We start from the raw sequence: 18,971 nt of genomic DNA, 5'->3' as shown, positions 1-18,971 counted from the left end.
TTGATGTGATTGCTTCCCAATTTCTTGGGAGCTTGTTTGGTGTAGAATGTTTAGAAGTTTATCCCCAGAAGTTCTTGAGTTGGAGATTATGCAATCTGTATTTTAGGTGGCCTAGACCTGGGCCCTGCTTAGATGGAGCTTTAAGTCTTAGTGTTGCAGTGAGACGTCAGATGTGAGGGTTCTAAACCACCTTTTATTTCTTTTCTTTCTTTTTTTTCTCCACAAATCAAGGGCTCTGATGTTGGCTGAAGGGCCTCAAGCAAGTGCAGAAACTACTATCTGGAAACAGGAGACATTATTTCATGGCCAGAAGTTGTTTATAGATTAGAAAAAACATAGTACAGGATTTTTATGCCCTGAAAATTTAGGGCATGATTGGGTATTTTGGAAGTGAAGTGCCGAGGTTTTTTGGTTTTTTTTTTTTTTTTTTTTTTTTTTTTTTTTATTGGCTCTTTCTCAGCTTGTTGGTTGGTGACTTCTGGCTCCTGTCTTCAGGGAATTTTCATCCTATTGTTCCCAGGTGAATAACTAAACTCGTTCCATGTTTCATGCAAATGAAGAATTGAGGACTCCAGTTCACTGATTTTAAAAAGACCATCCTTGATTCAAGAATTGTCCTCTAGGATGTAAAGTGAGGACTGAAGCAGCTTTCTTTTGCAGTAACCGTGGGTCTCTCCGGGAAGCTTTGCTTTAAAGGTTATGGCGGTGAGTGTTAGTGTGAGGAGTTTTGGGGGTGATTTTCCCTAGTTTCATGGTTTGCTTAGTTTACCAATCAGGCTGTGGGCTTAAGCCTGACAAGCCTGGCCAGATTAGCTTGCTAGTGTGTGTGACCCAAATCTCATTGTTGTCAGCAGGGAGAGTGAAAGGAACTGCTTTCAGCCAAGCTAAATGATAGCTTATGATCATTGTCCATGAATCACAGGTCATTTTTCTGTTCTGTCACTTTCTTTGAGTGACGATGTCATCCTTTTGAATTCTCATAGTTTATGAAATTTCATCAGAACTGAACAACATATTTATGTATCTTTATTATGTTTATTGACTCTTCATAGTGTTTTGACTTGTGTTCTAACTAGGTTTGTAGAATCTTCTCAAAAGACAAGGATGGCTCTGTGCTTTTACTGAACTGACCACCACGCCCAACACCATGCCTTCACATGTCCTAAGCAAACACTTCATCAGCTAAACTACATATTTAGCCCCACAAGTGTTTTATTTTAAACTGCTTTTGAGGATGGTAAGCTATGTGTTTTTTTGGGGGGGTCAGGTGGTTTTTTTGTTTTGTTTTTTTAAGATAGTTTTGTTTTTCTTTTTTCTTTTAACAGGTATAGATGCCAAGTATGTGTCACCTCACAGCTCAGTGACTTTAATTTATCTTGAGAGGGTTTCACTATGTGGCCCTGTATGAATATACACTGAATATAGTGTATATTCACTTGGGATATACACTAGTCTGGCCTTGAGCTCACAGCAGTCCACTTCCCTTGCCTTCTAAGTGCTGGGATTACAGGTGTGCACCGCCATGCTTGACTTGCATATTAAAGATTTTGGCAAGTTATATAGAGCTGAAAGATGGAATCACAGAGAGGGGAGAGTGTGGTGTTGCTGAATGTGAATGAAGAGGTGGCTCTGAGGGTCTGCTGTGGCTCCTGCCCGCCCGAGGGCCCTTTCGTGAGCAGCATGCCCTTGGATCAGATCATATTTTCAAGGGTATTTGCTAGGTTGTAATGTCTGAATTCATCTCAAGTAGGCTTTGAACTTTTCCTGAATCATTGTGCTAAGATTTATCTAGATTTTCCTTTTATGTGCCTTCCTCATTTAAAAACTTGAGTTATTGATTATATTTTGATTATTGAACTTTTCCTAAAATGAATATGCTGTAACCAAGTCTGTTTCTCCTCCCACCCCATTTTTCTTCCAGAGAAGGGGGAATTGTCTCCTAGCTTATTTTAGCATTATTAAATACTGATAGTTTAGTCAGTGAAAATAATAAAAAAAAAAAACCTACCATTAAGTTAGTGTGTGTCATTGGAAAATTAAAGGTGGTCATAAAAATCAACATTCTATAGGGACAACCCCCCCCCCAAGTGAAACATCAATATTGTGTTTTGTGTGTGTGTGTGTGTTTTTAAACTATAAAAATCTCTAGGTTTAGGCTGACAAGATGGCTCAGAAGATAAGAGTGTGTGTCGTACAAATCTGACAACCTGATGTTAATCCCTAGAACCCGTGGTGGAGGGAAGAGCCAGCTCCCAGAGTTACCCTCCAAACCTCCACATGAGCCCTGAACACCCTGTAAACACAGGCTACACAGTCCCTATTCAGTGTGTGTGGCTGCTTACCTGCATGTATGTCTGTGCACCATGTGCACACGGAGGCAGAATGGAATGGGTTAGTAATTGAATTTGCTGTAATTGGAATAAGACGTTTTATGAGTTGCCATTTAGGTGCATCAAACCTGGGTCCTCCTCTGGAATAAGTCAGTGCTCTTAACCACTGATTCAGCTCTCCACCCCAACGCCTGCAAGTTAAAGAAAAATAAAATTTTCTAGCTTCATACCTAATCAAACTATTTGAAAGGATTTTTGTGCCCCCCCCTTTTAATCATGCACTTGACCTTTCCTGTCCAGCAGTATGTTGGATGTGTTGATTTCGGTGTGTTGATGTTTTCTGTTTAGGCTCAAGAAGGAAGCTTTGGTGGTAGTGTCTTGACATTTTGGTCATGTGAGTTCCTCACACTCTGGTGCAAAGATCTGGAATCCATGGCCCTAGCAGAACTCAAAAGACCTTTTACCTGCTGACTCCAGCATTTCTGCCATCGTGAAGGGTGATGAAAATAACAAGTCCAGGTCATCCCCTATCTCAGATGTCTGTACCTTCTCTCCTCCAAACTGGGCTGATGCAGAAGCTGGTGTGTGCTTGTGTCAGAGAGCCTTTGTGGTATTTGCTCTCTGAACTGGGAGAACCTGTTGGTGTTTTGGTTTGGTGAAGACGCTTCAGAATGCTCTGGCTCCATTGAGAGTGAGGCTCTTTGCCAGTGCTTGTCCTGTGGGTTGCTTTGTATTCACATTTGTCCTGCTTGTCCTCTGTGAGCTTAATTTCATTAATAAAAGGTCTCAAACTGGGTGAAACATGGCTGTGTTTGGTTTATGGGTTAGATTCTGATGTTTCCTTCATTTTTTTTTTCCTTTGTGTGTGTGTGTGTGTAATTCCTCACTTCCCTGGTACTAAATTTGGTTGACTCTGTGATCTGATAGAAGTCTCTGCCTCGGACTCAGGGATCTCAGGCAAGAGTCACAAATGCATTGAGAATTGAGAACTGGTGGCAGTCTGGGTCAGGCTTAGGTGTGAAGGTCAGATTGGATCAGGGTGAATGCCCTCTGAAAACTGGACATTCGACTCTGGGTGGAGTGGGAACCACAAGTATCTCTTCATTTCTGGGATGGATGCCCTTAGCTTGAGCCGCCTGCTGGACAGCTGAGTGCCAACCAATTACAATGTAACAAGACAGTTGTTCCCTTTCTGTGCTTTCATGCTCCCACTTCCCACTTCTGGATCTGTACCTCTCCTGCTCTCTCCCCCTCTCTATAGTCTATTCTGAACAGAACTCTTCGGTCTGTTAAAGCACCTGAGCTCTCTGATTCTAAATATAAATGGAATATTTATATATATATATATAAGTATTGCCTGCTTCCTTTTCCTTCTGGACTTCCAAGTTCCTCTCCCCTTACCTTCATTTTTCCTTTGTTCCTCTTTCCTCTTTGATTCTGGGTTGAAATGCAAAGCTTCCTGCATAATACACAAGTGCTCTCCACTGAGCTATGCTTCCAACACCTTTTCCATTTTGAGTTGTCTCTCTTGCTATTGAACAGTATCTGTAATACTACTTGGTACTTTGCTTCAGTTCATGACCACAGGCTCATGTTCTCCTGATTAAGTCTCCGTCTCCCTCTCCCTCTTCCCCTTTCCTCCCCTTTCCTTTCCTCCTCCTCCCTCTTCAAACAAAATATAACAAGAAAACAAAACCCATCATATAGAAGTTGGACGGGACAAACCAAAGGGAAAATAAGAGCCACAGGAGTGGGCACCCGTGCAGGAGTCCTGTGAAATCACTACACTGAGAGCTATAGTGTCTGTGCAGGGACTTGGTGCAGACCGGTGTTGGCCTGTTTTTGCTGCTTCCATTTCCCTAGTTCACGTGAGCCCTGCTCAGTTGTTTTAGAGGCCCTTGCTCTGGTCTCTCCCACTTCTGCCTCTTCTGTGGGGCTCTCTGAGCTCTGAAGGGAGGGGTTTGACAGAGACGTTTTGTTTAAGGCTGTGTTCCAAGGTTCCCTGTGTATAGTGTCCCAGGGAGATCCATTTGCTGCCCCCCCATACCTCAGTCCCCTTTCTCTATGCCTGTCTTCTCTAGGTCTATAGAATGTAGTTTGGTTATTTCATAGCTAATATCCACATATAAGTGATTTTATACCATACTTGTCCTTCTGGGTCTGGGTTACCTTATTTAGGGTGATTTTTTTTTTCTAGTTCCATTCATTTGCCTGAAAGTTTGATATTTTTATTAAACAACCCACATTTTTTTTAATCCTTCCATTGAGGGACACCTAGGTCATTTCTAATTTAGACTATTATGAATAGAGCAGCAGTGAATATGGCTGAGAAAGGCCTCTGTGGTAGGATGGAGCATCCTTTGGTTAGATGCCTAAGAGTGGTACAGCTGGATCTTGAGGTAGATCAATTCCCATTTTTGTGATGAGCTGCCATACTGATTTTCATACTTATGCACTCCCACCAGCAATGGAGGAGTGTTCCCTCTTCACATTTTCACCAGCACTCACTGTCACTTAGACATACATCTCTTATAAAACTTAGTTTGAAGCGTTGGGGAATGACTTATCTGTTAAATATTTCCTTGCATACCCAGGACCTAAGTTTGATCCTTTGAACCTCCAGTAAAAAAAGAGAAGACAAGCAGGGTGACATACACTTAAATCCCAGTGCTGGGGAAGTGAAGACAGGTTCTTGGGCTCGCTGCCCAGTCAGCCTAGCCTACTTGGTGGTGTCCAGGTCAGCGAGAAAACCTGTTTCAGCAACAGGAGGGGATGATAACTGAGGAATGATGCCACAGTTGTCCTCTGGCCTTCATAGACATGCATGCACACCATGGAAGCTCCCATCCAGTACATAGCCATTTACTAAGCACTCCCCATGCCACTAGCATGTACCCACACACTAACTGGAGGAATAGTAGGACTATTGCCCTCTTCTGCTACATTTGTGTTCACTGAGCCATTTGAGAACAAGTTATAGACCTCAGGTCTCTTGATCCTTGGCAGTACCTAAGTATGTATGTTTCTTACGAAGTACTTGATACTTAGACCAAAAAACAAATGCAGTCTGTATTTATGTAGAGCCCATATTCCAGTTTCGCCTAGTGTTGGATCCTAGAGCATTTCTACTTTTCCAGTCTGCCATCCAATACAGAATCATATATTGCTTCTAGCTGAAAGTTTTTTGAACCATCTTCAGGCTACAACACTTTCTTAGCTGCTTAGTTTTATATGACAGACCTTGTGAGCTCGCTCCACATGGTGTGCATGCGCATGTGTGCTTGTATGTGTGTGAGCATGGATATGCACACCTGTGGAGGCTGAAGGTCCATGTTGTCTTCTTTTTCTACTTTAGGTTTTAAGACAGGGTCTGTCTTGGCTAGGGCTTTACTGATGTGAACAGACACCATGACCAAAGCAGTTCTTATAAAGAACATTCAGTTGGGGCTGGCTTACAGTTTCAGAGGTTCAGTCTGTCATGGCAGGAGACATGGCAGTGTGCAGAGACGTGGTGCTAGAGAAGCTGAGAGTTCTACCTCTTGTTCTGGCTTCCAGGCAGCTAGGATAGGGTGACTAAGGTCCATGACCACAGTGACACACCTACTCCAATGAGGCCACACCTACTTCAACAAGGCCACACCTCCTAATAGTGCCACTTCCTGGGCCAAGCATATTCAAAACATAGTCTCTCACTAAACTCGAGATCTCTGTTTCAGCTATACTTGCAGGCTAGTGAGCCCCAGGATCCTCTTGTCTCTACTGACTCCTGCCTGTCTCTGGGGCTACCTTTGTGTGTTCAACCGTCAGTCTTTTACATGGTGTTGGGTATCTGAGCTCAAGTAAGTCCTCAGTCTTGAACAGTATGTCTTCACCCAGTGTCAATTTCCCCCCTGCCTTTTGCTTTTTGTAGGTTTTCTGCACAGCTCAGGGTGTCCTGGAAGTGGCTGTGCTGCTCATTCTTGCTTTAAAATCACAAAAATCCTTTTGTTTCAGCCTCTTAGGAGCTGGAGCACAGCTATGTGTTGCTCGCATCTAGCATACCGTTGACATGAGTGCGGCCAGTTGTATCCTGCAGTCTCATGGTTTGAGCGTCACATCGAGACATGCCGTCTACTTTTGTCATTACTAAGGCTCTTTAATTTTGAGACATGGTCTCATGTAGCTCAGGCCTCGAGTGCAGGATGATCTTGAGTTTATTATCCTCCTGCAGCTCTTCCTCTTGAATTTTGGGATTATAGACATTCACACACTTTGTTACTGTTCTATTGCTTTGAGGAGACCACAACCAAGGCAATGTACAAGAGAAAGCATTTAATTGGGAGCTCGCTTACAGTTTGAAGGTCAGTCCTTTCCCCTTTTGGCAGGCAGCACAGCTCTGGAGCAGTAACTTGATAGCCCACATCTTATCCACAAATGGCAGAAGGCAAGAGGTATACAATCCACCAACTGGGAACCAGACATTCAAGTATAGGAGCCTGTGGGAACCATTCTTATTCAAATCCTGGTAGTGCCAGGATTTTATGTAGTCAGGACTAAGCCTATTGGTAACTCCAGGTGTCCTTACTAGAGATTAGCTAAGGGTTTAGACTGATAACAAAGCTTTTAACCCTTATAAGCATACATGTGCATTCTGATTTCATACAAGTCACATGTGGACTTTTTTGTAGAACTTTTGTTTCTTGGTGGTAGTCTCCAATCCTTGTTGACCTTTAGTGCCCGGGAATTCAGATTGACTTAATTTGGGAGTATGCCCTGTGCCCCAAAGGGCCCAGACTTCATTCTGACCATGCCTGCTTGTCTGGGGAGAACACTCCCCCCCCTCATAATTTGTATAATATTCTGTTAAATTTAGGCACAAAGGGCCTGCCCTGGGCCCAGAGCTTTAGGGGAGTCCTTCCTACCCCTGTCTGTTTTCTGGCTGTGTCCTGCTTAACTAGCTGAGGAGAGACTTGGCCACCCAGAGCTACCCACTGTGAGCATAAAGACTCAATACTAACCACCCTGCCCATGGCAAAGGGGCATCTTTAAATCCATGATTGCTATGAGCCTTTTTTTTTTTTTTCCCAGTTTTTAAATTAGGTTGTGGGCATGGTAGCACACATACATAGCTCCAACGCTTTGGAGGTGGAAAGGAAGAGTATCAAGTCCTGTATGGCCATCCTTGGCTATATAGGGAGTTCATATCACCTGGGCTACATGAGACCTTGTCTTAAAACCAGGCTGCAGAGATGGCTCAGTGGTTAAGAGCACTGACTGACTGCTCTTCCAGAGATCTTGAGTTCAATTCCCAGCAACCACATGGTGGCTCACAACCATCTGTAATGGGATCTGATGCCCTCTTTTGGTGTGTTTGAAGACAGCGACAATGTATACGTAAAATAAATCTTAAAAAAACAAGACAAAAAGCCTAGATCTGATTGGTCCACTCCTGTTACTGGCAGCTCCTAGCATTTGCTTCTAGTCAGTGGTAGGCAGAGCCAGGACAGTCCTCATCCTTGATCACCAACTCCAGTGGTTACCAGTGTGCATTCTGTGGCTCCACAGAGAAGATGAGCGAGTGGAAGTAGAAAACGAAGCCCAGCCAGCTCTGGGTCTCCAAATAGGAAAAGGGTGGAACTGAGAAGCAGGCTTGGGTGAGTCTGGCAACCATGCTGCTTATGAGTGAGATGTAGCCCAGCGAAGTGCCAGCACTAAAGTGATCTCTGGCCAACCAAAAGGGGATCAAAACTAAGGCCCTGTCAAGACCTGGAAACCTACCCAGAGCCAGAGAGAAGACAAGAGAAAACTTCCAAAACTAGAGGCGTTAGAAGAAACCAACACCCTGTAGTCCTAGCCGAAGGAGCAGGAGAAACCCGTTCCCCTCCCCACCGCCTTCCCACGCTCCTATCCCTCCCCCAACCCCGCGCTACCCCTACTTACGGCCCGCCTCTGGCCCCACCTCCCATAGTCCTGTCCCTCTCACCTACCAGTTGTGGGGTTCTGCCGCCGCGTGGGGAGCAGTTTTCCTCCAGTCTCAATCCCAGCGCCGATCCTTCCCACGCGCACATTTGTTCTTAAGGTTAACGCCTCGTCTTGCACAGCGGTGCCTCCTGAGCCCCTCCCTTGGAGACGTAGTTTTGTTCTCTGTGACCCCCTTTGTTTCTGCTCTCTTCCTTGATTTTCGCAGAGGATCTTGGGAGTGCGCCCCCTGTCCCTAAAAAGGGCTCCGTTCTTACAAGGTCTGAACTGGCTGGACAGGACAGATAATTCTTAGACCCAAAGATGTCCCAGGCCAAACTGTCACCAGCTGGAGCTCTCAGCCATTTCCGCTCTACCTTGCCCTAAGCTAGGATGGGCAAGTCCTTTGGGGTACAGGAAGAAGGCCGAATTGAGGCCTACCCATCTTTCTTTCACTCAGGATTTGGAACCTAGTGCAGTGATAGACATAGGCAGATATTACCCATCATTCAGTTGAGGTCCTGTTTCCTGCGACAGCCGCCCAAGGCATGCTGGGGCACCCTCCCACACCCACTTCCGTGCTGCTGCACTGTTTCCCTTCATCCAGTGGGATACTCAGCTAGGACAAACCCTACCCCATCTCCTTCTCTTTCCCACCTCCCTAAATGTGTGTTCCCTTTTTTCCTTTGCTCACAAACTATTACTGGACAATTGTGTTGTTTTTTCCTTCAGTGTTCACGCTTAGACACCAACCACTCCTGCTGCTGCCAGCACCAAACATTTATCTTCAACCATGTGGTTTTGTCGGCATTTCCTTCCTCAAGGTACTCCGTAGGGAAGGATGACCCCAGTGCAATGGGTTTAATGGGCCATGGGACCCTCCCCCCTTACAGTGCCACAGAGTAAAGATGTTGATGACCAAGGGTGTAGGGGCCATCTTCTCCCTTTGTTCTCTTATGAGGAGGTGGTGGTTTGTCCCAGCCTTAAAAAAATTGATTTTCTTTCCTCCCCCCCATCTCTCCGTTAGAGGAATGCATATTTAACAGGTGCCCCCCCCCAACACTCCTGCATCTGCCACAGATGACTGCCATTAACCAAAAGGCACATTTCCCCAGGTCTTTTAATTTTTAATTTATGTGTATGAGTGTTTTATCTGCATATATGTCTATGCACTGTGTGTGCAGAGGACACCAGATCCCCTAGAACAGCAGTTGCTGCTGTTGGTGGGTTGTCATCTTGGGTGCTAGGAATTGAATGTGGGTCCTCCTCGGGAGCTTTGGATTGCTGAGCCGTCTCTCCAGCCCTACCAGGCCCTTCTCAAGGCCTGTGCCAACACAATTCATACGGTTAACATAAATGTACTTTTACAGTTAGGTTCCTACCATTTTCAGTGGCTTTTTTAAGTACAACATCCTATCTCTTGTGTGTGTGTTTTTCTTGTTCTTTAAATGTGTCTATGCCCCAAGCTTTCCAGATTTCCAGAGATTTGGGTTTTATTTCTAGCTGAGTGGTCATCACAACTTGCTTCATGCTCCTGTCCCTCCGTGCTCCTTTTTCTGGAGAGGTTTCTGTCATTTTCCCTTAGTTTCCCTTACTTTAGAGTTGTAAAGACACCAGGGGGAGGACCTTCTTGGCCAGTCTTCCTCCCATTGCCTTTTCTCCTGCAGAGAACCTTCCGTACTGACCTTTATCTACTCAGTCTGCAGATCCAGATCGAAGGATCTTGTGCTCTCCTTGTCTTCTCTCTCTTTTCACTTTCCCCTCTCCCGATGCCTCCTAGGAAGTCCAGGGTCTGTCCACATGACTTACTTGTCAGTCCCTTGGGCATGACAGTCTTGTCTTCTTTCTTGCTGTTCATTCTGCTCTCTGGGAATGCCTTTCGACTCTCATCAGATCTGGGGACCCTGCAGGTCTAGTGCCCCAGTATCTTAACCTCTCATTAGAATCATTGATGTAGAAGAGCTCTCTCCATGTCTTCTTACCTGATCTCACTGGAGCAGGTCCTGTCCCCAAGGGCCCTGGAGGGGGCTGGGAGGGTGAATGAGATGGAGGGTCCTGTGTGCACTTTAGTGTCTGGCTACCTCTGGATCTGCTTCTCTCGGTAGCAAATGGCTTTTGGGACCACCACGTGGCTTGATAAAGCCCTTGGATTCTGCAGACTTTGGGTTTAAGCTGGGAGTAACCCTGAGAATCTTCATGGCTTCAGTGGACCAGTTTCTTCCCATCAATTTCAAAAGCTCCACTGTAACCTCTCGGACGGTCTCTGTGGGAAAGGAGATGCTCACGGAATACTTATTAGGAGTAGCTGTGGACAAGGGGCAACCATCATCTCCTCTGACCATTTCCAGCTTTCTGTGGCTTGGCTAGGCCTGGTCTGTGGACTTGTGTTAAAGCAACTGTGATTATCCATTTTAGGCCAAGACTAATGTCTTCTGAGGAGTCAAGAGAGAGTCGTTAACCTCAGAAGGTACGAATGTAACAGAGTGAGTGAAGGGAGACCACATTTGGGAGCCACACAAATGTCATTTACCTGTCCACTGGCTTCCAAAATGTCACCAGCATAGGTCCACTAGCTCCTGCACCAGGCTTGCAAACTTAGATATGTATAGGACCAAGTGGTAACTTAGATGAGCCAAACCAGCAAGCTTCTGTTTCCTCCTCTCCTCTCCTCCCCACTCCCCATATTAAGGATGGAACCCAGGCTTTGAGTAAGCTAGGCAAGGGTTGTAATGCTGACTCCAGCCCTACTGCTTTGCTTTGTTTTCTATTTGGCGTCTCACTGTGTATCTCTGACTGGCCTGGAACTCACAATATAGAGCAGGCTGGACTCAAACTCACAGAGATCTCCCTGCCTCTGCCTTCAGAGTGTTAGGATTGAAGGTACACAACACTAGGGTTTCATTAGAAGCCAAGGCTGGCCTCATATCTGGCAGCCCTGCCTTAGCTTCCTGAGGTTCTGCCTGGGATTTCAGGTGTAGCTTTCAGAGTCACACATTTCTTGGCTTCTTTAAGAGTGTAGCATGGGCCAAATCTACACACATGAGGATATCAGTTCACACTCTGTTCATGGCCTATACTTAATTTTGCCTAGCAGCGCCACAATAATGGTGAGGTAGATTATGTAAGTTATTATCAAGCCAGCATTTATCTGTTCAGTGCTTGGGACTAGGTAATGTAGAGATAATGCTAATTAATGTAAATTATGATAAGTTAACAGAATGTGTCTCTTATCTTCCTAAGTCTTATTCCGAGATGTCATGAGAGTCATCGTTTGTCGAAAAGCCATTTTCCCAGTCTTCAGGTGGCTTTGTGTACCCTTTAGGTCTTCAAAACTCTGCAGGCTGGGTGCCATGGATTTCTGAGTTTTGGGTGGAGAAATCTGTGGCTCAGAGAGGTGATGAGAAATGCTCTAGATAAGATAGCTTGTAAGTGGGAGAGCTGGGGGTAATTCTAACCCAGAGCTCGGAACTCTGCAGCCACCGGCTTCCTCTAATGCCTGCTGTCTACGCACATAGATGGGAGACACGCCAGAGTGGTGGAAGTGTCACAGAGGGGTGACAGTGATGGCTCTCAACTGAATACTAAGGAATAAGGTCCTTGGAGAAAGTGCTGGCCGAGAGGGGTGTAGCCGTGAGGCGTGCTGTGCATAGCATTCAGTCTGAGAAGTAGAAAAATGCTCTGTTGGATTGGTGGGATGCAGCTGGTGTGCCTGGGACATGGCGCGTGCCTTGGAAGGAGGAAGCCTGTTAAAGCTAGGCTGTGAAGGGCTCTGGATGCTAAGCTTAGGAATGGGAAGTGGAATGAGCAACCATGAAGTGTGTCAGAGCGAGGCAAGGTCAGGACCACATTTGCCTCCTAGGAAGAGAGTTGGACCGGAGAGAAAAGGCAGACCCTGTGGAGAACTCACTGTACTTGAGCCTGCCATAGGCCAGAGTCTGGGGTGGGACAGGGACTGGGAGATGCCTATTAGGGAGAATGAAGAAGAGGAGGATAAGACGGGACGGGAGGAAAGGAAAGGGCTGAGGCAGTGGTGGGTGGAGAGTGTCCAGTCTTCTGGCTCTGTGAGGCAGGATTGACTCTTTGTCCCTTGTTGGACCCAAAGTGCCTGGTGCTCAGTAAACTTGTAGATTGTGAGGGGGTTAGTGGACACTCATAAGAGCCCAAGCATACTCGTCCCTTTGGTGGGGCTGTCCATTAGCGAGTTCTAAGCTAGATGGGATGGTATACTCCTGAAATCCCAGCATCTGGCAGGTTGAGGCAGAAGGATCACAAGGCCAGCTTGGGCTGCCTGGTGAGACCCCATCTCAAAAAACGTAACAAACAGAAAGTTAAAAAACAAAACCAAAAACGAGCTCATGTCCTCTAACATTGCTGACCCAAACACAGCATCCGTAACAGGACAGTGGTTACCTCTCCATCACTACAAGAAGGACCTTAGCCTTTCTTCATCGTCACAGGATGAAAGTATGTAAGAAATGGTAAAGAAACCTTATTGCTTTCAGCAATGAGCAACATTGTGCACTTAGCCCCAGAACAGATTTCTCCTTGTGTAAGATGTGCTGACATAGCACACGCTGAGCTCAGAGTTCCTTAGTGCGAGTTCTTGGGGTCATATTTGTTCCAGATGGTCAAAAAAGGTGGATCCCAGGAAAAGGAGACTTCCAAATCCTTTCCAGTGGCAAGTTCCATCAGCCAGAGCAGTGAAATCCACCAAAGCTCTCAGCAGTTTACCGAGATGCATCTGGCCGACCTACAGAAGGTGTTTGAGAATGAGGCGGATGAGAACGGAGGTACAGACACGCTGGAAGACTGGTTTCTGGGATTCCTGCCTGGGTATCAGGGATGTGTGGAGGGCTGAGACCTGGTGTGTTTTTAAGTCTGGTGTCTTGTTTAAAACTTGTGTCTGGGTAAGTGGTGCAAGGATATTGAAGGCTATTTGGGATCTAAGACTTTTTAAAGATCCCACTAGTCCTGATACCCAAGTCTACCGTACAGTAGCTCCATGGTCAGCTGGGGCTTGACTGTGGAAGGATGTACTTCTAAGCTTACATACACTGTTCCAGAATTCATATCCTTGAAGCTGTGGTGTGGCGGTCTTTCTTTTCTTTCTTTCTTTTTTTTTCTGGCTGTTGCAAGGAGGTTTAGATCCCAGAAGCCATCCCACAGAAGTTGGCCATGTGGGATTTGCCAGCATGGCAGCTGGCAAGGCTTGAGCCAAAGGTAGAGAAACACTCATAGAAGTGACAATCTTATGGCCATGGGACCGTAGGCAACGGTGTGATGCTCTGTTGTCTAAGAGCAAGTTAAAGGTCTCATCCTAAGGAGGAAGAGACCACTGGAGGATGTGAGCAGCAGGACCTGCCCATCCTGGGAGTCTCCATAAGACTTACAAGGCACCGGGACACCAGTACTGGCGGCAGTGAGTGAGGTCTGTCAGTACCTTCCCATTTACCATGTGTCCTCCAAGCCGGAGGAGTTCCCGCAGTGTGGGAAGAGACCTCCTTCCTGTCTCTGGAGACTTTGCAAGGGCAGGGGCAGTCCTGCCTTACCTACCTCCCCAGAAAGGCCTGCAGTGCCCACAAACTGCTGTTGTCACCATCTGGGCATGGAAGGACCGTAGCGCAGCATTCAACACGTAAGCCTCTTGGCCCCAGCTTTACATACTTGAGATGGGTGCTTCTCCCAGCAGGTCCATGTTGCTCAGGTTTTTGTTGGACCCTCAGTCTAGTATGACAGGGACAATGGCACGGTGATGTGAAGCCCACGAACTCTGGGGACAGATGCTGACATTCCTGTTCATCACTACCAACCTGTGTGACCATGGGCAGGCAGCCTCGGTTTCCTCAGAGCCGCCCACCCCCCCATGTTGCCAGCAGTCACATGGTGCAGAGAACAGAACTATTGCTTCCTGATGCCCAGAGAAACCAACAGTGTTTGTTGGGTGATAGAAGGGATCTTGTGTGTTTCCAGAGGTCATGGTGGAGTGGGAGACATAGGAAAGTCAAACAGTGTGGATGGGCAGCCTTTGATGCTCCTTAGGAAGAAAAGCATCCTGGTAGAAAGAGTGACTTGAACTGCAGGGAGGGCTGTGCAAAGGCCCCGTAGTGGGTGCAGAGAGGTCCTTATGGCCGGAGCAGGTAGAGGATGATGCTTGCTGAGAAGAGCCAGATACTGAATGGGCTTCCAGCCATGGCAGGGGTTCCAGTATTTGAAGGGGTTTTAGAAGTGATTTCTTAAGACAATAATTATATAAAACAATTAGACCGGGCCAACTGACACCTTTACAAACAGATTTCCTTACAGCTATCTAGGCTGGCTGGGGAGAAAGTATTTTATGCCTGTCTTACCTTCTTCCTTTTCCCCCCATCTCTCCCTTTAGGAAAATGTTGTGGTTGTGGTGGTGGTGGGGCGACGATGGTGATGATGGTGATGTTTTTTTTGACACAGGATCTCATGTAGCCCAGGCTGACCTTGTACTTGTGTATCCCAAAGTTGGTCTTGAATTCCAAACTTTCTGTCTTTGCCGTCCACATGCTGGAATTACAGGCACACACCATCATATCTGACTAACAGTTCTCGTTTTTGTAGTTTTCTAAAGGGGTACTTACTGGCCTGCAGAACAGCTCAGTGGTAGAGCACCTGCCAGCATGTTTAAGGTCCCAGGTTCGGGTCCATGGCGTCAAACTGCTCTCTCTCCCCCTGTGCAGTAGTTGCCACCAGAGGCTGCTGCCTCTGTTCTGTGGGGGAATTGTTACTTTAGTCTGTATCCCTTGATCAGAAGTAGGCCTGGTTTTTGGGACCCTCTGTCTACCCTCGTTCCTGCTCTGGGGTAAACACAATGGCAGGTGTTCATGACGAATGGCTGAGTGTGGGCAAATGAGACAGGAAAGGTGATGGGATGACTGTAGGAGCATCAGGAACCAGCGGGCCCGCGCGGGGACCAGCGGGTGGTGCTAGGGTGGATGCTGAAGTCTTGAGGGAGGAGTAAACAGGGTCAAGCTCTTCACTGATGGAAAGGGCTGGGGGAGGGGCTGCCTCCCAGGGTAACAGGCTGGGGTTCTCCCATCTGCCTCCTTTGAGGGATCCAACTGACAACCACAAGCAGGTAGCATTGAGTGTCTAGAGTAGGTACCTGCAGCCTGCGGGGGCCATGCAACTTGCACCTAAGCGTTGGTGCTTCTCTCTCTCCCAGCCCTGAAAAAGGAAGGCTTCATCAGGACCATGAAGGGGGTGCTGAGCAACATGTCGGAGGAGATGCTCGAGGTGCTGTTCTTGAAGGTGGACTCAGACTGCAATGGCTTTGTCACCTGGGTAAGGAGGGTGCCCTGCTGCCTGCCACAGGAAGCTGGGAGAGGCTAGAACGTCCCTCCTGCCTGGTCCTCAGTGGAGCAAGCAGAGGCTGAAGATGGGAGGCAGCAAGTATCAGAACGCCAGTGTGCACTCTGGTGTACCAGCTGGGCTTCTTGCTAGGTGGATGGAAGCTTGATGTCTCTGAATGATCTCCCTGGAGACTTCTGCTAGGTGGGCTTACTGCACCCCACATCGAGACCTTCTCATTAAGCATTCCCACTGAGGTACAGTGAGTCTCCCACCCGGTGGAGGGGAATCTTCCTCATGATACTCTCATGGTTTTTTCTTGTAGCTCAGGGACAGGCGAGCTCAGGGCTGTTGAATCCGGAACTGTCAGGTCTTTGTATCATAATAATGATGCTAACCTTAAAAGAGCTCACAACTTTAAGCTGAGCACGTGACATTAAGCCTATAGAATTGTGCAGTGCCTTGTCGGAGACACTGATGTAGGATGACGGTGAGGCGCCATGCCCAGCACCTTGTATCTTCCCCGTTGAAGACTCACAGGCTCCAGAACAGGTAGTGGCTAGGAAACCGAGGCACAGAGCCCTTGGGAATGTTGTTTTAGTGTTACCAGCTGTGCCAGCTGAGCCTGTGTTCAGACCCAGGGAGTGTGCCTTAAAGGTCTGTGGGATAACTGCCAATGGTTTGGGTATAATTTTCCCAGCATTCTTTCTCCATGTACACAATGATTCTTGCCACTTTTTGTTGAACCGAGGGTCTTACGAATGCTAGGCAAGCGGTCTACCACTGAGTCACATCATAGGCAAGTGGTCTACCACTGAGTCACATCATAGGCAAGCGGTCTACCACTGAGTCACATCATAGGCAAGCGGTCTTCCACTGAGTCACATCATTACCTTCCCCCCCCTCTATCCATCCTTTCATCCCTCCCTTTCTCATGCTGATGAGATGGATGTCTTCCACATTGGTCTCCGACTCTCTCGTGCTCAAGTGATCCTTTTGTTTTAGCCCTCTGTGTAGCTGGGGCTAAGATGTGTCACTATCCCTAGTTCCTGTTTCTTGTCATAGCTTCATATATTTGAACCTGGGCCATGTTTTAGCAAGGCTGGTCACTAGAGCCCAGCGTTGCAGATATTTGTAGGGTAGATGTACCCACATAGCTATGGACCCTTAACTTGGTCACGGGCTTGGTCAAATCGGACATGGTGCCTCAGTTGGATTATTCTCTTTGTGAAGCAGAGGTGACCAGGAGCTTCCCATGGGCGGCCAGGTGGTGTGGTTGTGGCCGAGGAGTGAGTGCTCAGAGTTACACACTGAGCTTGCCACACTTGAGATTCAAGCACAGGCTGGTTACTTGGCTAGTTCCCTGGCGAATGCTCAGAGGACAGCCTTCAGAGCCACTTAGAAGAGCTGTAGAGGGACAAGGGAAGACAGTGTATGTGGGGCTTGGGACCCTAAAGGCAAATGTTAGGACTACACCAACGCCTTCTTATCTTGACTTTGTCTTTCTGAGACAGCAGAAGTATGTGGATTATATGATGCGTGAGTTCCAGGGCGAGGAGGAGATGAGGAAGAGCCAGTACCGCCTGCGCTTCCACCTTCCCATGACCGTCATCCCCCTGTAAGAGCCTCTTCCCTGAAGCTGGGGTGTGATGGAGAAGTGCTGTCACTAAGCTGCAGGGTGCCCCCTCCTCAGTGCATGAGCCACCCTGCTGGCCCCGCCGAGGTCCTGAATGGCCTTTTGTCCCTTCAGCTTGCCCTTCACAATCTGTAGATGGTCATGATGACAAAGGTAGGTGGCTTGTCCCCTTATCACAGATGAGGGAGCCAAGGCTCTGATGGCTTGCTCAGGCTAACAGGCAGAAAGAGGTGGGGCTGTTCTTCATGCTCTTCCCTACTTCTCCGGCACACTGGCCGTCTCTCTTGCTTCTCTCTTTGGCCAGTGCTGAGCGAATCTGGCAGTTTTATCTGCAGAGGCCCAGATGGCTTACATGTGCAGCTGGGATTCTCCTGGGACTCCCTGGCCAGGCTGTGAGGGCCTTGTGAAGCCTTGTTGACCCTCAGGAGAGGGTGGTGGTTGGAATTTAGTGGCCCTGTCTATCTTGGCTGAGCTGCTACTCCCCCTCCACTGTGGTCTCTTCACCCATGGTGTCCACCGGAGCTTGGACCTCAGCGGGCTTCTGTAGTTGGTGACCCACAGGAGAAGATCGGGCGTGTAATATATTATTGAATACAAGTTTTACAGCTTTGGGAACCTTCCCAGGGAAGGGAAAGTGCTATAAACTGGAAACCCCAATGCTCGTGTGCTAGGTTTGAGGAAGAGTGGAAAGTTATGGGAAAATTGCTTATTTACTCTTTGCGATGACATGTAGCCCAGGCTGCCCACCAGCTCCACATGTAGGCTGATCTTTTGATCCTCTTACCTCTGAGTTTTGAGAGCTTGATTTATAGGTATGCATCATGTGTACTAGCAAAGGAGGGAGGGGTTAGGTGCAATGACTGGAGACCTAGCTAGCCCACCCATCCCCTTTCCTCTCTGCATCCTTGGCCTTTCAGAAGTAAGTTGCTGAGAGTCATAGTGCATCCCTGTAAGTTCAGCATCCAGGGGGTAGAGTCAGGAGGACCCAAAGATCAGGGTCCCCGCCACCATAGGATGAGTTGGAGACCAGCCTGCTATATAGGGCACCATGCTTCAGAAGAGATAAAGAAAAAAAAGATTGCCCCCAACTGGGAACTTATAGCCCAAACCACTTCTCAAACTGAAAATATTCAAGAGTGTACAGTGCCATGCTTTGGACTGGTGTGTCTCAAGCTTCATCAACCTCTTTTTTTTCTATGCTGTGGCCCTGCCTCCCTGTTGGCATTCCTCCCTCTATTGCCCTAAGGACAAGGGGTAGTTTGTTGGCTTGCAGCGGTTCGCCTTCCTAATGAGGCAGCCCTTTAATTTAACACACAGCTCTTCACATTGTGGTGACTCCTACCATAAAATTATTTTTGTTGCTACTTCAGAAGTGTAACTTTGTTACTGTTCTGCGTCATACTGTAAATATCTGATATATGACCCTTAAGTGGGTCGAGAACCACAGGTTGAGAACCACTGGCTTGGAGCTCCTCGTTCTTCAGGAAGGGCTCTTGAGCTGAGCTGCCTGTTGGACTCTTTCTTTACTGGAAACAACCTGGGTTGGAGCACCAGCAGCCTGGTGTGTGTGTGGAGCAGTTTGGTGAGCCACGTCTGTGGTCTTGTCAAAGGAGGCTGTAGGTAGCTGTCCTCAGGGAGCCATACCCAGTGCAGGCTGTAGAAGAGCAGGATGTAGTGTGTCTTTGCCTCGGACAGGTAGGCTGGCGCTTTGGTGGAGAAGGAGCTTTAGTGGAGATCATAGAAGAGTAGCT

At 47.4% G+C, this 18,971-nt stretch overlaps 1 protein-coding gene across 1 annotated transcript in view; it reads left to right on the top strand.

The window, feature by feature from the left end:
- Positions 1–9,795: 9,795 nt before the first annotated feature.
- EFCAB8 (EF-hand calcium binding domain 8) overlaps positions 9,796–18,971 on the top strand; it is a gene marked incomplete at both ends in the record, with an annotated part of 51,358 nt that continues 42,182 nt past the window's right edge. Inside the window, 5 exon segments of the mRNA XM_080925575.1 lie at positions 9,796–9,837; positions 9,839–9,871; positions 12,892–13,057; positions 15,460–15,578; positions 17,099–17,202. Coding sequence (XP_080781701.1) covers positions 9,796–9,837; positions 9,839–9,871; positions 12,892–13,057; positions 15,460–15,578; positions 17,099–17,202 — 464 coding nt within the window.

This window comes from Micromys minutus, assembly GCF_963924665.1.
Source record: "Micromys minutus genome assembly, chromosome: 11".
Taxonomy (NCBI): domain Eukaryota; kingdom Metazoa; phylum Chordata; class Mammalia; order Rodentia; family Muridae; genus Micromys; species Micromys minutus.
Note: the sequence above shows the minus strand (reverse complement) of the source record. Positions and strands in the feature narration are given on the sequence as shown.